At 36.5% G+C, this 18,178-nt stretch overlaps 2 protein-coding genes across 6 annotated transcripts; one reads left to right on the plus strand and one right to left on the minus strand.

Annotated features, from left to right (window-relative positions):
- The first annotated feature begins 124 nt into the window (after positions 1–124).
- EIF2AK1 (eukaryotic translation initiation factor 2 alpha kinase 1) lies at positions 125–18,159 on the plus strand. Of its 5 annotated transcripts, none has more exons than XM_080556631.1 (16): positions 125–265; positions 599–651; positions 732–890; positions 3,852–3,988; positions 4,769–4,800; positions 5,279–5,378; positions 5,924–6,004; positions 6,409–6,506; positions 8,062–8,115; positions 8,818–9,187; positions 9,458–9,569; positions 11,483–11,589; positions 16,427–16,553; positions 16,673–16,752; positions 17,252–17,485; positions 17,967–18,159. In XM_080556631.1, the coding sequence occupies exons 3-16, from the start codon at positions 848–850 to the stop codon at positions 18,087–18,089; spliced, it is 1,698 nt and encodes a 565-aa protein (XP_080412757.1). In that variant the 5' UTR covers positions 125–265; positions 599–651; positions 732–847; the 3' UTR covers positions 18,090–18,159. The 5 variants fall into 5 exon arrangements, with proteins under 5 accessions (XP_080412757.1, XP_080412754.1, XP_080412756.1 ...); XM_080556630.1 differs by having other exon boundaries at positions 142–265; positions 596–651; XM_080556628.1 differs by lacking the exon at positions 599–651 and having other exon boundaries at positions 131–265.
- On the minus strand, positions 11,596–16,420 carry ANKRD61 (ankyrin repeat domain 61). Its single transcript, XM_080556661.1, has one exon. The coding sequence runs from the start codon at positions 13,368–13,370 to the stop codon at positions 12,537–12,539; it is 834 nt and encodes a 277-aa protein (XP_080412787.1). The 5' UTR covers positions 13,371–16,420; the 3' UTR covers positions 11,596–12,536.
- Positions 18,160–18,178: the final 19 nt, after the last annotated feature.

The raw sequence follows: 18,178 nt of genomic DNA on the forward strand, positions 1-18,178 counted from the left end.
CCCCCTCAATTAACGTTTTATTGCTCTATGCTCAAAGAGCGGCCATAAACCGCTGGCCCAGCCCCCGGGCCCGCCCACACGGAGGCGGCCGCGAAGGCGCCGTTGGCTCGGGGTAAAAAGGCCCCGACCCCGGCACCCGGCATGTGGCGGGGTGAGGGACGCCCGGGGCGGCTGCCCAGGACCCCACCGAGGGCCGGGGTCCCCCACTCGCTGCCGCCGCCCGCCATCGAGTTCCCTGAGGAGAGCCCGGAGCCGCGCTTTGACGGTAAGCGGGGCTGGCGGCCGTGAGGGGAGCCCCGGGGGCTGTGGGGAAGGAAGGAGGTTTCCCCGTTTCTCCCCCGTTTTCTGAGGGTGCCGGCGGGGCCCCGGCTCCCTGAGTGAGGAGGAGGTGAAATGGGCGCCTCGCTCCCTTCCCCTCAGCTCTGAGGAAGCGGTGGCCGCGGGGGGTGATGCAAGAGCGGGCAGGGCCGCGACCGCTGCGGGAGCTGGGCCGCCCCCGGGGAGCCTCGTCTTCTCCGGTTACTTTGTTATATAGGCACTTATAAAAATTAATTATAATTAGGTTCCTAATTAGCATCTTAACCTTCTCGCTCAGTAGCAGCTCGTGTGCCTTTTTGTGAGCCAGGGTTGTGTTAAAGCTGTGGAAGGCAGGTGGGTATTTGTGTGTTTATTTTTTGGTAACTCGGAATATAATCAGTTCTAAATTCCTTCTTCTGGTTTTCCTTTTCCAGAATCAGATGTGCCAGCAGAACTGCGAGTTGCAAATGGGTCACAGAAGTTTGTAAACTTCACCTCGACCATACAAAACCAGCTGTTGCTTGTGTCGCTGCTGGAGCATCTCTGCCACATGTACACGCACAACCCTGTTCATTCGAGGTGTTTGTTCCGAAGTTAGTAAGAGTAGTGCTTTCTTACTGCTATATATACCTGAATCTTCTGTGGAGGATTACAGTGGAATATCAGTAAAAAGCTGTAGGTCTTGTCCCATGAAGCGACAGGACTAGTACTGAAAAGAGGCTGTATGCCATGAATCAGCTTTGATGGGGGCTGAGGACCTGTGTTGTTTTCAAAAATAGTAAGCAAATGTTGTTGTTGCTGGTACAAGGAACAGACGGTTCTGCTTCAGCTAAATCATGAGAGCTGCATCACAGGAAGGGTAGCAAGGTAATTTTTTAAAAAGAGACTACACTTAGTGGAAATGTGAAATATGATTTTAAAAACACAGATAAAAGTGGGATTTACCATAAATATTTATCAAGAAATAGCTGTGACGTAGTCTTCACTACATCTGTCAAATTTTATTCTATGAAAATCAGAGTAAATAGTTTTGGAAGTCTTATTTTCCAGTAGAATCCTTTGACGTGACCCTGGACCTTGCATCTTAGGTGTGAGGTGTCTCTCCTGAAATCTAGCTTTTTGTCATATGGCGTATCTTAGGTGTTTTTGTTTAATTAAACATATGCTTACTGCATTTGAGAAACAATCTAAGCTTTTTTTCCTTATTCTGTGTAATCATAGAAAACAAAAATAGCCATAATATATTGCTTATATTTGAAGCCATTTCTAGCATCCAGTAATAACAGACAACTGTCACTCTTTCATTCTTGAAGTATGATGTAGATGTTTGGCCCCAGGTCTTACTATATCTTTATCAAAAGTAAAAATACCTGTCAAAAACAAAAGAAGCAAATTCCTTGTTTTAGGAGAGAAACACAGCAACAACAAAAAAGTAACTTTCCATAAGATGTATAGGTTGCCCTGTATGGGTATGGTCAGCCTATACTGATATGCCTGATTTATGATACAAGATAAATTAAGACATTTGAATTTTTAACCTGTGAATGTTAAACCTATATAGGTTAAAACCTATGAAGTTAACCTATAAAGGCTTATGTGGCCTAGACCTATAAAGGTCTAGTAGTAGACTAGACTAAATTGGCCAGCCTGTACCTGTCTGCTTCATGATAGCTCAAGTAAAAGTAAAGAAACGATTGTAAAGATTGGATCTTCACTGTTCTAAAAGCAGAATTTACCTTAGAAAAGTAAAATTGTCCTATACTGGTACCAATATCCACAATAAATTTATCGTAAATGAAGACAACGTATTTCTTAGAAACATTTGGATTAGAGGAAGGGGTGCTGGATTTTAGAGCAGTAGAATCATTATACTTATTTACTTTATGGTATGTTAAATAATGTTTAGGGGGGAAAAAATAATTTTATCTCTATAAAGATATAGACAGACCTATTTTGAAATCCTGTATCTACCTGTTTGATAAAGGATTAGGTTGGCCTATACCTATAGAATTATAGGCTGCCCTATACTGATATGTCATATCTACTCTATCATGTCAAAAATTAAAATAATTTTAAAAGAATTTGTTAAATTGGAGAGGAGGAAGAAAAAATGGATTGTGGAAACACTGAATTCTTACCTGATAGAAGTATTTCACCGTTAACCATATACTTATCTACTTAGTGATATGTTAAATAATTATTAGAAACACTAAACTATATTATCCAGAAGTTGAGTCTAATCAGAACTTTATTTTGCTGGTTCAGTCGCAAGCACCATGAGAGAGACAGTGTTGCCATCTCTGCCCTAGAGTGACCAAGGATCTGTGTGTGTTTTCTAATAACTGACAGCTCTGCCAGTAGGAAGACTTGAAGCATCTTAGAATTACCTTGGTGGGTTTATTGAAGCTAATAAAGGATTGTTGAATACTTGAACTTCTCACTGTCCCCCTTATTGACCCAAGGGCCTTGGGCAAGATGTGGTTATTCCCATGTCCCTGCAGTGACCAGGGATCAGGCACTTTCCAAGGTATGGAGCTGCTTGATTTCCCTGTGTACTTCCATGGCAGATTACATTCCTCCATTGGTATAGTTTAAACTGGTTGCCCAAGTGGGATAAACCCGATTAATAAAAGAAATACATATTGCAGTAATCATTATCTGTTCTGTGGTTTTGGTTGGCATATTCATGTTGGCATGGTTAGATCCCAGCCCCATTCCCCCCCCCCCCCCCCCCACTTTCCTGCTGTATGTAACTGTGTCCATAAGGATTGTGTAGCAAAATTCCTGATTCCTTACAGGTTTGCTTTCAGTAAATTTTATGTACATTAAGAGATAATGGGCTGATTTTGAAATATCCATACTAAAGAAACATCTTAGAGAAATCTTACAAGCAAGTTTAAGACCTTGGAACAGAGAATCACAATATGTTAGGGATTGGAAGGGACCTTGAAAGATCATCCAGTCTAATCCCCCTGCCGGAGCAGGAAACTTATAAATCTTTTTCATAGTGTCTTTACAGCTGCACCCATCTCCAGTATTTGTTAGTTTTCTTTCCGCCACAGCAGTGTTTAACTCAGACTGTGAAATATGCAGTACTTTGTCAGGGGTGATCCTTTACTACAAGTACATGCACAAATGTGTGAGCTTGTGTGGGAATTAGAAAGTCTTGACAATACCACTTTTTATTATAAACACATCCTCATACTTGTAAACATGCTTTGAATTTCTTTTTACAAAGCAAAATTAGTCTAGAGGTGACAAGTAAGTGAACGGGTGGATGTTTGTATAATTCATCTACTGAGGTGAGAAAGGAGATGCCATGAAAGGCATGGCAAATGACTGCATTATGCAAACGGATTCCCCCCCAGCAGCTCTAGTTTGGTCTTAATTAGTTTTTATTGCTAAGAGTATGGGAAAGGGCATTAGAATAAGAGCGACTGAATGTTCAGTTTTTCAGATGTGCTATCTTTCAAATAAAGTTTTCTCATTTAAAAAACAAGTGGTTATTGGCAGGCTTCGTTTAATGTGACCTTTCTCTCTGTTCCTCTGTACAGTACTTCGTCAGGCTTTCACAAGAACAGGGTTGCTCTCCCCTTTTGCCTTCTGTGATGAATTTAGTACTGTAAGACTGCAGCATAATAGAGCCATTACTGAACTAATGAAAGCAGCTAATCGACAAGTACTTAATGGGGTAAGCTTTGTTAAATTTGTTTGGCAACCTCTGCATTAAGGAATTAACACATCATTGCATCCAAAGAAGCTTTTGTTTTGGGGTTCTTTTAGTATTGGATTGGATGTTTTCAATAATTATACAAAATGGTATTCCAGTTCTGCCTTTTCTGTGTGGGATGACACATTCTGGATTTACAGGTGCAAAACAATGCTTTTGAAGCCAGCAATATTTCATTCCTTATTAAATCCTAATTCTTTTTAAAAAGTGATTTTTTTTTTTCTTTTAAACACAGGCAAAGTGTTTTAAGTGTTCTATTGCTACAGCTTTTTCTCTTTTTTTTCCAATGACAGACCGGCATCCATTACAACTTCTAACTGTTCCAGTTGTTTGTGTTAACACCCTTGTTTATTATAATGGATTAATATTAATGGTGGGCATAATTTTATATACTGCATAATAGGCTTCAGGCTGAATCAGACTAGTTTGCTTACCTAGCTACTTCAACTAAGCTAGTTAATGTTGTCTTAAGCACATTTTAGAGCCTTCATTTTATCCTGTTTGCCAGCAGAACTTTGAAGGACAATAATCTCTCCAGTAAAGGGATGTTAGCAGATTACTGGTGGGAGAATAATACTTTAATTTGGTGAAGCTCTCTGCAGAATGAAAGGCTATCTGTAACCTCATTTTCTTTTAAGAGCATAGTTTTAGTTACTGTTTTCATTTAGCTGTTTGTGCTGAAGGCATGGTAGACCTATCACTCTGTGGCATGTTTTTATGTTGGATTTTGTTGTTTCACAGGAACTGGATAATGGAGATTCTCATGCAATTGGGTATGTATTCAAAGCATTTAAATGATATTTAACAACACCCTCCCTAAAGTTCTGTGCTTCACTCTTAATTTAATTAATACTGCTTTTCATGTTTCCTCTCTGAAACATGGAAAAAAATTATAATTTTTCCAAACTCTCTCAGAACGATCTGATGGAAATTCCTTTTTCAATACAACCCTCATGGTTAGGGTGGCCATACAAAAACAAATTTTTCAGGAATAAACTTAAATCATTTGAATACTTACATTAACTCGGGGTATGTATGTGTAGCACGTAGGTTCTTCTTACCGTAACTGCCCACGTGCATGCTGTTGCAGTCTCCTGGTTTTCAGTATACAGTATGGCAGTGCCAAAGGATTCTTTTTCTCTTCTTTTCATAATGTAGACAGTATTTTTAGATTGTCTATACCTGTAGCATATATAATACCTTCCTTAAAAGTTTCAATTTAGTTTAATGCAGCCTAACTTTTTTGAATAGGGGAAAAGAAGTTCTCTTGGAAGCACAGACTTCACGATACTTGAATGAATTTGATGAGATTGCAAGACTAGGAAAAGGAGGATATGGTCAAGTATTCAAGGTATTCTTTACCTTCCATTTATAACTTACCACTTTATAGCTAGTTTTTCTTTCAAATTTAGATTTGCTGTTTAATCTTCATATCCCAATGTTCCAGTTGTGGCTGCTTGAAAAGAAAGCAACCTTAATTTGGATGTAAGTTGTTCAACCTAATGTTGAATTGTACTGAACACTTGTAGCATACAGCCAGCCTAAAGCTTCCCATCTGGTATGTGCCATATATAAATGACTGTTGTGGTCTCTCAGATTTATTGAGAACCTGATCAAGCAGTTTTCAGTACCTGTCAGCTTTTTTTTTTTTAACTGATGGAAAGGCAGATACAGAGATATGTATTTCAAAAAGATTGGATTAGATGTTTGCAGGCCTGAAATATGGTAAAAGTATAGTATCCTCATCTTAGATAGCTACTTTCTGATACAAGTGAGAGGTTATTCAAATAGAGTGCAGAAACTAATTACTAGAAAATGGTTGGTTCTATAGGATTTAATAACTTATTAATCTAAACACGTTAAGATCTAATTTTGTCATATTACAATTGTTTTCAGGTCAGAAACAAGTTAGATGGTCAGTTCTATGCTATTAAAAAAATCAATATTAAGAAGGCTACAAGAAGAGATTGCATGAAGGTATCATTTATCCTGGTTTGTCTCTGTTCTAACTCTGTGTCTCCTCTAACTGATTTCAATTTAATTTAGTAATGCAGTTAATATTTCTCAAAACATCAAAAATATTAATAGCATTTGTTATACATTTAGTATTGTGTTTCCAAAGACTTGACCCTATCAGTACCTGATAGAAAAAAAGTAATTAAGAGGTGTTTAAGTCCATTAATAGTATATATTAACTTGAATTTGGTCATCCCTTCAAAAAAAAAATCTTAATTTGTTTTAAAGCTTCCAAATCTCCTCAGTTTTTGTAATAATTTTATCTATTTTTTTTTCTATCAGAAACTATTTTTTTTTTGTTACTATTCGGGTTTACTAAGCACTCAGAATAAAGAACACAGACTGTTTCTTCTTGGTCCTGTTAGGTACTACGAGAAGTTAAAGTGCTGGCTGGACTGCAGCATCCTAATATCGTGGGCTATCACACTGCTTGGATGGAACATGTTCAAACTTTATGCCCAAAAGGAAAGTACAGCATATTGTGCAATTCTTGCATCCTATGTATAACCTTTGTACTATTATTTGCAGGAGAGTACTTCTCTGATAAAATTCCCGTGTTTTTTTTTTTTTCCTCCTTAAAACACCAACAAAGCAAACTAAAGATGACCACCAGGTCTTTATGTCCCTCTGTGCGCTTCAGTCTTGCTTGTGTTATTTGATGAATAACAAATGATGATAATGATAAATTTGGAAGTGTGGAATTACTGGCTTCTCTTCTGGTAGTATTTGAGGAGGATTTTAAAGCTGGGTGAATTTCAGTGGAATGCAATGAAAACCTCTTAGTGCAAAAACTAGTTGAGTTAACAAGGAGAAAAATGAATACTTGGGAATTAACCATTTCAGCTACCGTGAGAAAAGGGGTGAATAGGAGAAAAAAAAAAGTTTGTTAGGTAAGAGACTGGAAATACTTTAATGGGAAGGGAAAAAATAAAAACTTATTTTGCTTTCTGCAGGAGAGTTTTTAAATTTGACAAATCGAGTTTCATAGTTCTGCAGTGACAGAGGAATCTGTTTGGTTTTGTTTTTTGTGTGTGGGCATCAGCTATTATCTGTAGCTGTTGAGAATTTTTCTACTTTTATGTTCATTTTACACATTCTTCCCTGGTGACCTTCCCTCCCCCTCTTTTTTTTTGTTTTTTTCCCAGTTTCTCTATTCTCAGCTCTTTCCACACTTTGTCCTTTGGTCCTTTTCAAACCCTAATCTGTTGGTCACTTTTCTTTTTCATTCTCTTCCGGAATGCCTTTAGCAATTAAATCTTTTGATCCTCTCTTAGTGGGAGGTTTGCTTATCCTCTATATGACCTTATTGCCTTCCAAGTCAGTGGATTGATGCCCAGTCAGCCTTAAGCACTAAAGAAAATGCATAGGAAGTTGATGGTATAGTAAAACAGACAAGAGATTTTAACCGCGATACTGAGAATGTTGAAGGATGCATCTTTAGTGCTAGGAGTACTTTACAAGAACTTAATGTCAATAATGTTAATATATAACTAGATCTACATGTGGGTATTGTGGTTTTTAATGTTTTTCTTTGGCTTACAAGATGGGTATTTCATATTTGCTTTTGAAACCTATGTGTGCTAAAACAAATTAGTTATTCATATAAATAAGAAATTTTAATGAAAATTATTTCAGGTGTTTTCAAAACAGCAGCAAGGTGATGCAAAAGGTGGTGTCTTATGGAGTTGCTTCTTTAACTGTGTATTATCGTACACATTATAAGCCCTGATTTTGAATTGGCTAAGTTATTAATTAAATCTGGGTGAATGTAAGGAAACACAGTACAACATTTTCAGTGATTGCTTATAACATTTTCCTTTCCTATAAAGAAGAATGAAAAACAAATTACTGAGGTTCCTAGTAGACTAAGAGATGGCTTTTGCATTAGCAGAGAGAGAGAGAGAGAGAGCTGCAGATAATGAAGTTAAGTTCAGTAAGATGATATAGATTAAATGTTAATTTGCAGTACCCATCTGCATGTTTTGTTTTGTAAAATACCATTTATCTTTTCATCCAATAGATAAGACAATATTGAAGTTGCAGTCGTTATCTTTGGAGCAAGAGAGCAGCAAGTAAGTATTATACATCTCAATAATAACATTAATTTGTCTTTAACAGAAAGACTTTTGTTTTTAAATAACATTAAAACAGTACAGAATTCAGCATGTATTGCACAAGTATTTTTTATTTCCAAATTATAACAAAGAATAAGTATTAGTTATCCTTGTCATTATTTCTCTTCTGGTTGTATGAGCTGAAGAATGTTGCTGGATTCTCCTGCCTTCCTTGGATCCCTCAATTTCAGAGTGTCTGAGTGTTGAACTGAGCTTCAAGTTTACTTCAAAAGTTCTGTAGTATTCACCAACACTGATTTATACTGTGGAGTCTTATTAGAGCAAAGTGGCCTTTTGTTTCTCAGAAGTATTGATTGGCCCTTTTCATAAAGAGACAGAGTCCGATGAGGTATCTTATAGCGTAACTTCCTAACTGAGAAGGAATGGATCATCGTACTTCTGCCCAGTAAATGCTGTGACCCAGGACTGTGTGTACCTATGAGCTGTCTGGGTCAGCTGTCAAAAAATCTGTGCTGAGGGAAGGTACAAAAGGCTAGAACCTACAGTGCCAGTTACATAAAGTTTTATGTGGCGAAGCAGATGAACTTTTACTCTGGAATGCAGTTCACAATAAAAAAAAAAAGTTTTCAGAATGGTGTATCACAAATAGATGGCATAAAATGGTACATATTTTGATTTCCCTCCCTTTATCCTTTTCAGTAATCACTATCGCATTCAGAGCATGGGAAGTGGTAGTTCAATTATCTTTGCTGACCTTACTTCACAAGAAGAAAAGTCCCGTGACAGTACCTGTCTTAGAAATCTGGATAGTGAATCGGTGCAGAACATGGATGTAAAGAATGATTTTACTAACAGTAGTAGTAAAGAATGTATGAAACCAAATGGATGTGAATTACCCCTAGAAGTACAAGAAGACTCTGTAAGTAATGTTGACAGTGGGTCAACTGATTTTAAAAATCATTCATCACATGGACCTCATTGTAGTCTGGATCTAGATGTTAGCACTGAAAGTAAGTCCTGCACTGAAGAATGCTCCAAGAACGATGTAGCTCTCTGTGGAGAGTTTGAGGTAAATGCCTTTCTCTTTAGATATACTTAGCTACTGTCTGGTTTAATGATGACTATAAAGTAGAATTTGATAAACATAGAAATGATTTATAATGATAAATTTAAAAAAGAAAATGACTGCTAAAGGAACCAAAATTATAGAAAAGTTTTACTTGTAACTTAAATTTATATCTAAAATAAATTTAGTTTTTATTACTTTTTAGAGAAAATAAGTAAGGAAATACTGGTCCTATGACACTGGCAAAATTATGGACTGTTATTTTTCTGTTAGGTGGAGTATCGTTTGATGCTTCATATACAGATGCAACTGTGTGAACTATCCTTATGGGATTGGATTGTTGACCGTAATAAAAAATACAGTGAGAGAACAGAGGAAACTGCCAGTAAGATTCATCACTGTTTTTAAAATTTACATATCATAAAGCAAATTTTTTTTTGTCCTAATTGAAAGTCCATTTACATGATTTAATGTTTTAATTCAGCAGTTTATAATACGGATCTTCTTAATTAGATTATTTATTCACTTCATTTAGTAGCTGCTAGTATTGAACCTTTAATGTTATGTGTTGGTAAAAGAGATTTAAGTTCATGAGTTTTAGACACTCATCAAAGAAGAGTGAATGTATGCCTGAGGCATAGTTGTTACCTGGAGGGATCTGTGCATGGACACTACTACTTGTTTGGAATAGAATTTTTTAATGAGAGAATTTGCTCTTTCTCAGTAAGCTGTTTAAATAATTGAATTTTTACTTTGGTAGCAGTCTAGCTGCTACAAAACAGAGCTCCGCGCAGGCTAATTTATCTGCTGGGGAAAACATAAATGCATCTACTGTTCCAGACAAGTTAAAACATACGTAAAAGCTTTCAAGTTTGTTCTTAAAGCTAATTGCCATTGGTCTAAAAAAAACCTAACTTTTAATCTTAGTTAAATCACTACTCAGGTAAATCTGTTGTTCCGTTTAGTCATGGAATGAGGTTTAGCAGCTAACTGTTTTTCCCCATCAGCTGACTTTCCCTAATGTCTCCTGTAATCATAGTCTTTATAGCTTTCATAGGCTTAAGAGATGACTTTTCTCTTCTAGGAATGACAGAATTGCTAGGGCATTGGCCTTGCAAAATGCCATTTTCACAAACTTTCCACAAGTGACAGGAGAGAAAAAGTGAATGTTATAGGTTAGAGATTGAGAAATAGAAACCCAAGAGGGAGACAATGGTGAGTGTTGAAAGTAGCAGCAGACGTTAGATCTGGGTCATTAAAGTAGGAAGTCAATGCAGTTTAATAAAATAATAGTTTGGGAAATGGTAAAAACAATTACATTGTTAAGTCTATGTAGGACAGCAGCAGACAGAGAAGGTTTGGGAATTTCAGAGGGGAGCACAACTGCAGAAGGATCCAAAAAGGAATATTGCAGTTTAATACAGACAGCATACTATCGTGCAAATTGTTATGGTTTTATCTAGAACTGTATTTTATGTTTCAATCTATGAGTTGCATGGAAGTGAAGAGTTCAGGAAAACACAGTAGAAAGAGATTAAAGGAACAAGATTTTTTTTGTGTGAGAGCAAAAAACTCTGAGAGAGAGGGGGAAGTAGTAAGAAAGAAGAGAGGTGGGACTAGAACAAAAGGTGCACAGTGAAAAGTAATCAGATGTCAGTCATCTCTGATGCTGTGGTCAGGCAGATAACAGTAAGAAAAGTCCATCAGTGTTTCACAGTTCAAGAGATTCTCATGCATTTTCCTTGATTTTCAAGCTCCGTCATTTATGTTGTAAGGAAGACAATAGCCTGTTGTTCTTTTCATTTTCATATACCATTCTGATCCTCTTGGAGAGTGATAAGAATATCATTGTTTTGGTTTTAATTAAGTTCATGGGTCTCTTAATCCAGAACAAGTAAGTACAGTTTTACAAAAGTTGTGATTAATTTATGGAAATCACAACTTCCAGTCATTACTGGGGCCTAGCAGAATTCAAATCGGAGTCAAATATACAAACAGTGGGGATAGTTACTTTCAAGTCTGTGATTGCTAAATTTTTAATCTAATAGCTATGATGGGGTTTGGACAAATCTTTTCATGCAGATGCATTCATGTCCCCTTCTGAATTTTGAGCTGAGTGACTTTCTACTGTTTCAAAATACCCTCTTAGGAGAACTATGGGAAATTTCATTCTTTAAACTGTGTTCATTCTATTCTTTTTTTTTCATAAATAAACTAATTTCAGCAATGCATAGTATCATAAACTAAAATAAGTCAGCAAAATTAGCTGAAATAATACAGATTTAAAATTCTTTTAAGGTCCATACCATCTTGTGGATGTCAACTGGACAATGAAAATTTTTCAGGAGCTATTAGAAGGAGTGTGCTATATCCACAGCATGGGAGTGATGCATCGAGACATTAAAGTAAGTTCATTGAATTATCACTTGAGGTTAAAGAAAATGAAGATACCTTACATGATGGGAGGATGAAAGCAACTTCATGGTTAATTTGAGAGGACCTGGGCTCTTAAGAATTTAGCTATATTATATATGAAAAATAAATTGTCTCCTCTATACCATTACCATGTTTTCTTTACTATATTTCTCAATTACTTAAAGTAAATTCTGATTAAGCTTTGGAAATGTTTTGTGAAGCCATTGTCTTGTCCTAAACAGGGATGGACAGATTGGTTTTATTTGGTCCTTCCTTAAACAGGGTAGGAGCTAAATTACCTGAAAAGCACTCTTTTAGGTAACTATAAAAATAAACAAAGACCTTTGAGTGCTCCTCAATTTGCTAACAGCAAATCAGTTAGCTTTTGAAAATAAGTTCAAATTATTGCTTATTTTTTGATAATTTTTCCTCAATTGCAAATAACTGCTGTTTTTCAAAATGGTTGTTATCAAATGTAAGGGACTGAAATTGTAGGTGACTTCAGTGAAGGAATGAAAAGTTTGTTTTCATTCATGTTAAATGTAGTGAAGATCAGACTTAGAAAAATACACTTTGAATGGATTAGAATAGATGTCCATTTTATGTTCCTCTGTAGTTTTTTGGAACTCTAATCATAACAACAGCTTTGACTTGCTGGCTTAAATGTGAAACATAGGTAGAATACATCTTGTCATACACACACACACACACCAGTTTAAACTCATGGAATTGATTAAAAATGATGTGAATGTGTATTCTGTGCTGCTTCCTTCAAAGGTTCTCTGCACCTGAGATGATACCTGTATGAGGAAATTACTGTAAATATTATCTTAGTTATTAACATTCCACATAAGAGAACGTGGAACGACCTAAAAACGACACACAATATTAATCTTCATTCTGGATCAATTTTAATTTTCTATGGGCTGTTTCTGGGTTAACAGTTTTTCAGTTTGCTTTCCTGTTTAGCGTCGTCATGGCTGTATTTTCCAAACTCCTGGTAGCTGTATAAAGAATTCCATACAGTTACTGGAAGCCTATTTTTGAGCCAATGCTTGTTGTTTTCGCCATACATTCTTCTAACAGTGATTTTGCAAATATCCTGCAGGGACAGTAACTTCTGTGATAATGTTAAAAGGAAGTCTTTCAGTGCTTGGAATTCTGGGAACAGAAGTCCAGCGGGTAGTTGTCCTTGATTATCTGTTACCTTCAATGGATAGGAGAATCCCAGCAACTTGTTCAACAGTGCTGTATCTTTCAAATTTGGTCTGCGCTGAAGAAATGAGAAGAGTGGAGATTGTCCATCTCTTGTTAAAATATTCATGTCTGCCTTATACTCTAACAGGAGATCAACTATTTCCTTTCTGCCACCTGAGCAGGCCTCGTGAATAGCTGTTCGTCCTTCACGATCTTCGATATTTACGCTGGCTCCGTTACTTAACAGTAAATGGATGCAATCTGTGTTGACACCTAAAATTCTGCTTGCTTTAGATGATGCTGCACACACTGCAATGTGAAGGGCAGTTCTCCCACAAGTTGGAATAGCAGAATTAATATTTGCTCCACGTGCGATTAAAGCTGCTATTTCCTCAGTGTTTAGTGATCCTGCAGCTATGTGAAGAGGTGTCCAGTCAGACTTGGCAGTGTCCTTTATGTTGAGACAATACTCAAAAAGAATGCGTATAGGTGGAAAGGCCTCATCAGACTGCTGGCCTGAATGTAGCAGATGGTCATATTTGTAATTACTCATTTCAGGATCTGTCTGGTACATTACAGCGTGCAAGATACAGAGACACTTTTCTGTAATATGCTGTCAAGTTTGCTGATCTCTCTGAAATTTGCCTGAAGTGGATGTCCCAGCTCTATAAGTACTAGGCAAATTTAGTACGAGATGAAGTGCTGTGTAGCCTCTTGTTATTTCTGCAATACAAAACACAGTTTCAGTTTTTTTTTTTTTAATTTAAAATACTTTTGGACTGGTAGGGCAGAGCATTGTAACAGGTCGCAAAACGTTAGTTGTCAGAACGCATTTTATGGGTTGCTATGACCTAACAGAAGTTAGGTCATTAGCAACCTAACAGAAGTTAGGTCATTAATTCATTTTTGCTAACCACAGCTTCTGTGTGCCCAGCAGGAATGCATAAAATGATGTTATGCCTTGAGTTCCTCTATTTCCCAGTTTTATAGGATGATAAATGAGTCATCATAGTTCAGCTTCAGGTCACTGAAGCTCATAGGAGAAGCATAAGCAGGCAGAACCATCATGTCTGTGATACAGTGCTTGGGCTTCAGGACGTGTGGATTACAGCTTGTTATAGGTCAGTTCTGTCGTCAGATTTGGGTTGTAAATCAACAAAATTTAGCAGCTTCTTGGACAGATTTGCTATAGATGTCTTCATCAGCTAGTTCTTCTTGCCTCTTCTCTATTTTCAGCTTAGAAAATGTTATTTAAAAGTCTATTGTAACGAGGCAGTTTTCAGCATAAGAAGTGTATTCAACAATGATATGACTCTGAGTCAACAGATAATACCTCTGGTTATAGTTTGTGTTTATATTAATTACTGAGTAGTGTTTCCTACTCACTTTTTCCATTCCATGCATGATTTAATAGATCTGTTTTAAACCTGACAGTTTGTCTTGTGCTTTATATTTAGTGATTCCCTGAATGGAAGCCATTCCAAATTTTCAGCATTCATGTGAACCATCTCTGCACATTTTTCCAGCTCTATGGGCTTTTTGAGATGGGAGGCTCAGAACTGTAGACGGTATTGAAGATGGTAGCGTATTAATTCATATAGTATCATATGATGTTTTCTTCTTTATATCCCCCCTTAGTTGGTAATGTACAATTTGCTTTATAGAATGATGATGAACATCAATTTGCCATTTTTGGAGTTGTCTGTTACCACTCTTGAGCGGTAACAGTCAGCTCAGAGACAGTTGTTGCCCATATAAAATTGGGATTGCTTTTCCTTTCATTTACATTTTAATTTTAATGCTTATTTGCACTGAATTCCTTTCGTCACTGTACTCCCTGCCTGTTAAGAATCGCAAGATCCTTCTACAGTTCTTTGCATTCAGACCTCATCGTTATTTCATTGAATAATACAGTACAGCTGGTAAACTTTGTCATCTCACCACTCACCCTCCTTTTTCTGAATCATTTACAAGTATGTTGTTCAGCATAGCTCCCAGCACAAATTCATAAAAAAAAAAAAAATCAGTTGATACCCTTCACCTTGAAAGCTGACTATTTATTGTTTCTTTTAAGTCTTTAAACTAGTTACTTATCTGGGGGGACCTTCCCTCTAACTTCACTACAGTTGAGTTCAGCGAGGGTCTGGACAAATATCTTTTTGAAATTAATATAAATGAGTTCAACTGGATTGCTGGTAACTAGAGGCCCACTGACTCCTTCAAAGAAATGTGAGATGTGGAAGGCCCCTGTTGTGATCTGTTGGAGATCCATTTTCCCCAAAGTAATACTTGTGCCTGCAAGTCCTGTGACTTCAATTTTACTAAGATTTAGGAGTCTGTTTTCATTAGAAGCCACAACCATCAAATGTTTTTTAATGATTTTTTTATTAGGAAAAAAAAAGTGGGATTTCTTAAATCTACAAGATTATTTAAACATAAATTATAATCCCGATCAAATGGTTACCTGGAGGGAGAGCAGGTCTATGAGTTAAGGGTCCTCCCCAAGCAGTCACTGTTTCGCTGTCAGAGTGATCAGATAGTAAAGCTTTAAGCGTTGTCATCTTCCATTATTACTTCATATAGCTCTTCACAGCATTTCCTCTGTCCCCAGGAGAACGCAGCAAACGTAGAGAGTGGCCAGTCTCTCTACTGTCTCTCTTGATCATATTGTTTGTAAACAAGGGACTTGTAGTTTTTGTAATGAAAATCCATAGTTGGAAATAAAAGATTTGGAATCCATCACTTAAGCAGTGTCATTGTTTGTGATGTTGTGGGATGTCTGGTTCGAGAGTAGCTTTGAAGTAACCTTATTATTCAGTGGAACCTTTTAAACGCACTATAAAAGCAGTGAAAGGTTAAGAATGGAAAAAGTCTTCTGTTCCATTTGCTTTCTTGCCAGTGTTCATTTTATTTAGTAGGAAAAAAATCTGTACTAAGCAACACTGTTTTCATTTATCATAGAAGTGTACCTAAGTTCAGAAATTCTGTGCTGCAGAGACTAAGTAAAAACTTTTATTTGATATTACGTTTTCTTTCATGTGGCAAGTATTTCTTTTTCCTAGACACATAGCACTAACATGTCTGCTTAGTGCTTATACAGCCAAAACACACAGATAAAACTATTTCAGTTTTTCCACAGTCAGCGTTCCCTACTTAGCAGCCTCTCAGCACTTACTTTCTTAGCAACTTTCCTGGAACAAAGTAGCATGTTGCAGCTGTGCTTGTCATACAGAAAAGTACATCTGTTTCATGCTATGCCTAGCCCAAAGATCTCAGTCCTTCCTGCTGTGTTAGTTGGTCTAATTTGCTGTGCATTCTTGCCTGTTAAGATTACTGTTCTGCAAATTTCCATTTCTTGACGAGAAGAAAAAAGTACTTTGTCTTTTCACTAAATCTTTGTTTTTCCAGTTTTGCTTTCTTTACTTTTCCCTAGGTCCTTCATGTGTGGTCTTTCCGTCCAACCAGTGCTTGTTAACACATAATTTGATAGTCTATTTTTTTCTCTTACTAACAGAAGCTATTAAATAATCATTATCCCTCTGAATGGATGTTACAGATTTTGAAACAGCTGAATACATTGTAATCCTATGTATAGGTTTGTGTAAGACTTTATACTGTCTCATTTTATAGCCCAGAAATATTTTTCTACATGGATCAGATCATTGTGTTAAAATAGGAGATTTTGGATTAGCGTGCAAAGACCTTCTTTCGGATGACGCAGATAGGATGATGAAGATTCACACAGAAAGGATAAATGGTAAGAGCAGAAATCTTTTTAGGTTTCAGTATTTAAGTTTATGTCATATTAAAAACATTAATACTAAATTCTTAAATGAAATGGTAACCCTGAGTTAAGTCTGAACTGACTTTTTAAAGGCCTGACGCATACTTCAGGTGTGGGGACTTGCCTCTATGCCTCACCAGAACAACTGCAGGGATCTGACTATGATTTCAAGGTAGGGATTTTTTTTTTCTATGAAGCCAATTAAATGCTGTTAAATATTACCTAATTAAGCACTGATATTCAGATTGTCTGATGTTACACCTTGTGTCTATCTGTGGAACCTGAAATGTAATTTTTCAAAAATTATGTATTTAATTTTAATAGCACCATTTATCTGAAAAGAGCCTTATGGTGAAATTACTGATTTCTGTAAGGCGTACTTAAAATTGGATTATAGGAATAAAACAAGCCCCTCACCTATGCATCATAGCTGGTAAATCTCTCTCCTCATTTTCTTGCTGAAACAAATTTCAACTAAGCTGCTAAATGCAAAATTTGCATTTCTAGGTTCATCTTGAAGAATCTGTATAGATTTGAATTTGAGTTGCTTTAGTAGTGCCATGTAACTTTATAACAAAACCTTTTCATATTGTGAAACTTAGGTAGCAGAAATCTAGTAAGTCATTTAAAATAAGGATTATCCCAGACCTTTTTCCTCATCCCTTTTCCAGTCAGACATGTATAGCTTGGGTGTTATCCTGCTAGAACTCTTCCAGCCGTTTGGAACAGAAATGGAAAGAGCAGAAGTTCTTACACACTTGAGGAATGGCCACATTCCTCATGCTTTCTACAAAAAATGGCCTGTTCAAGCCAAGTATGTTAAGCTTCTCACCAGTCAGCTATCTACAGAAAGACCAACTGCTGCTCAGCTTCGTGAAAGTGAATTATTTCATACCACAGAACATGTAAGTTATGCCAATAACCTCAGCCTTTGCAGGATAAAGAAATATAGAAAGAAAAGTGCTTTATAATGATCCCCTTAGTTTCTCTGCCTCTACTGTGCCTGTATATTTATTTTTCAAATAACTTAAGAGGACTGTGTGATTTTTTTTATTTTTTTTCCCCCTGACAGTATTTAGGCCCCTGTTTCTGGTCTCTTAAAGTAGACAAGTGGTCATTAGGCATATGTAATTTAATTAAGACTGGACACTTGATTTACATACCACTTGAGGTAAATGTCATAAGAGTTTTTGAAGCTTTCTGTCAACTCTGCAGAATCTTTATTTTCCCTTTCCTTGAGCCAGTTTTTTTCAATTTGTAATATCAAATACCCTAATACCTCTGGTGCTGCAGAATGAATCTTGTTCACAATCCAGTACAGACACAAATAAATTAGTAAGGCTTTATGCTTGCCTGTATATAAATGAAATAAACTCTTACTTTCAGGTTATTTATAATCTACAGCAGAAGTTGAGACAGCAAGAGGAAGAAATAGAAAAATTGAAAGAGAAATTAAGACGCCTTTCTAATGAACAAGATGAACATATGAGCCTAGGTTCTCCAGTTTAAGTACAGGAAGAACAAAACTATTGTATATTAAATTATATAAAACTTTTTTTACATAAAGTATTTCAATGCATTTTGATTGTCTTGTCTGT

The sequence above is a fragment of the Anser brachyrhynchus genome (genome assembly GCF_964034855.1).
Source record: "Anser brachyrhynchus genome assembly, chromosome: 15".
Lineage (NCBI taxonomy): Eukaryota > Metazoa > Chordata > Aves > Anseriformes > Anatidae > Anser > Anser brachyrhynchus.

Bases quoted from the DNA above. Each gene is read 5' to 3' on its own strand.
- ANKRD61 (XM_080556661.1), bottom strand. From the start codon at position 13,370: ATGTACCAGACAGATCCTGAAATGAGTAATTACAAATATGACCATCTG.
- EIF2AK1 (XM_080556628.1), top strand. From the start codon at position 142: ATGTGGCGGGGTGAGGGACGCCCGGGGCGGCTGCCCAGGACCCCACCG. The intron at 6,507-8,061 runs AGGAAAGTACAG...TTTTCATCCAAT, and splicing joins GTTCAAACTTTATGCCCAAA to AGATAAGACAATATTGAAGT. The intron at 16,554-16,672 runs GTAAGAGCAGAA...GACTTTTTAAAG, and splicing joins TCACACAGAAAGGATAAATG to GCCTGACGCATACTTCAGGT.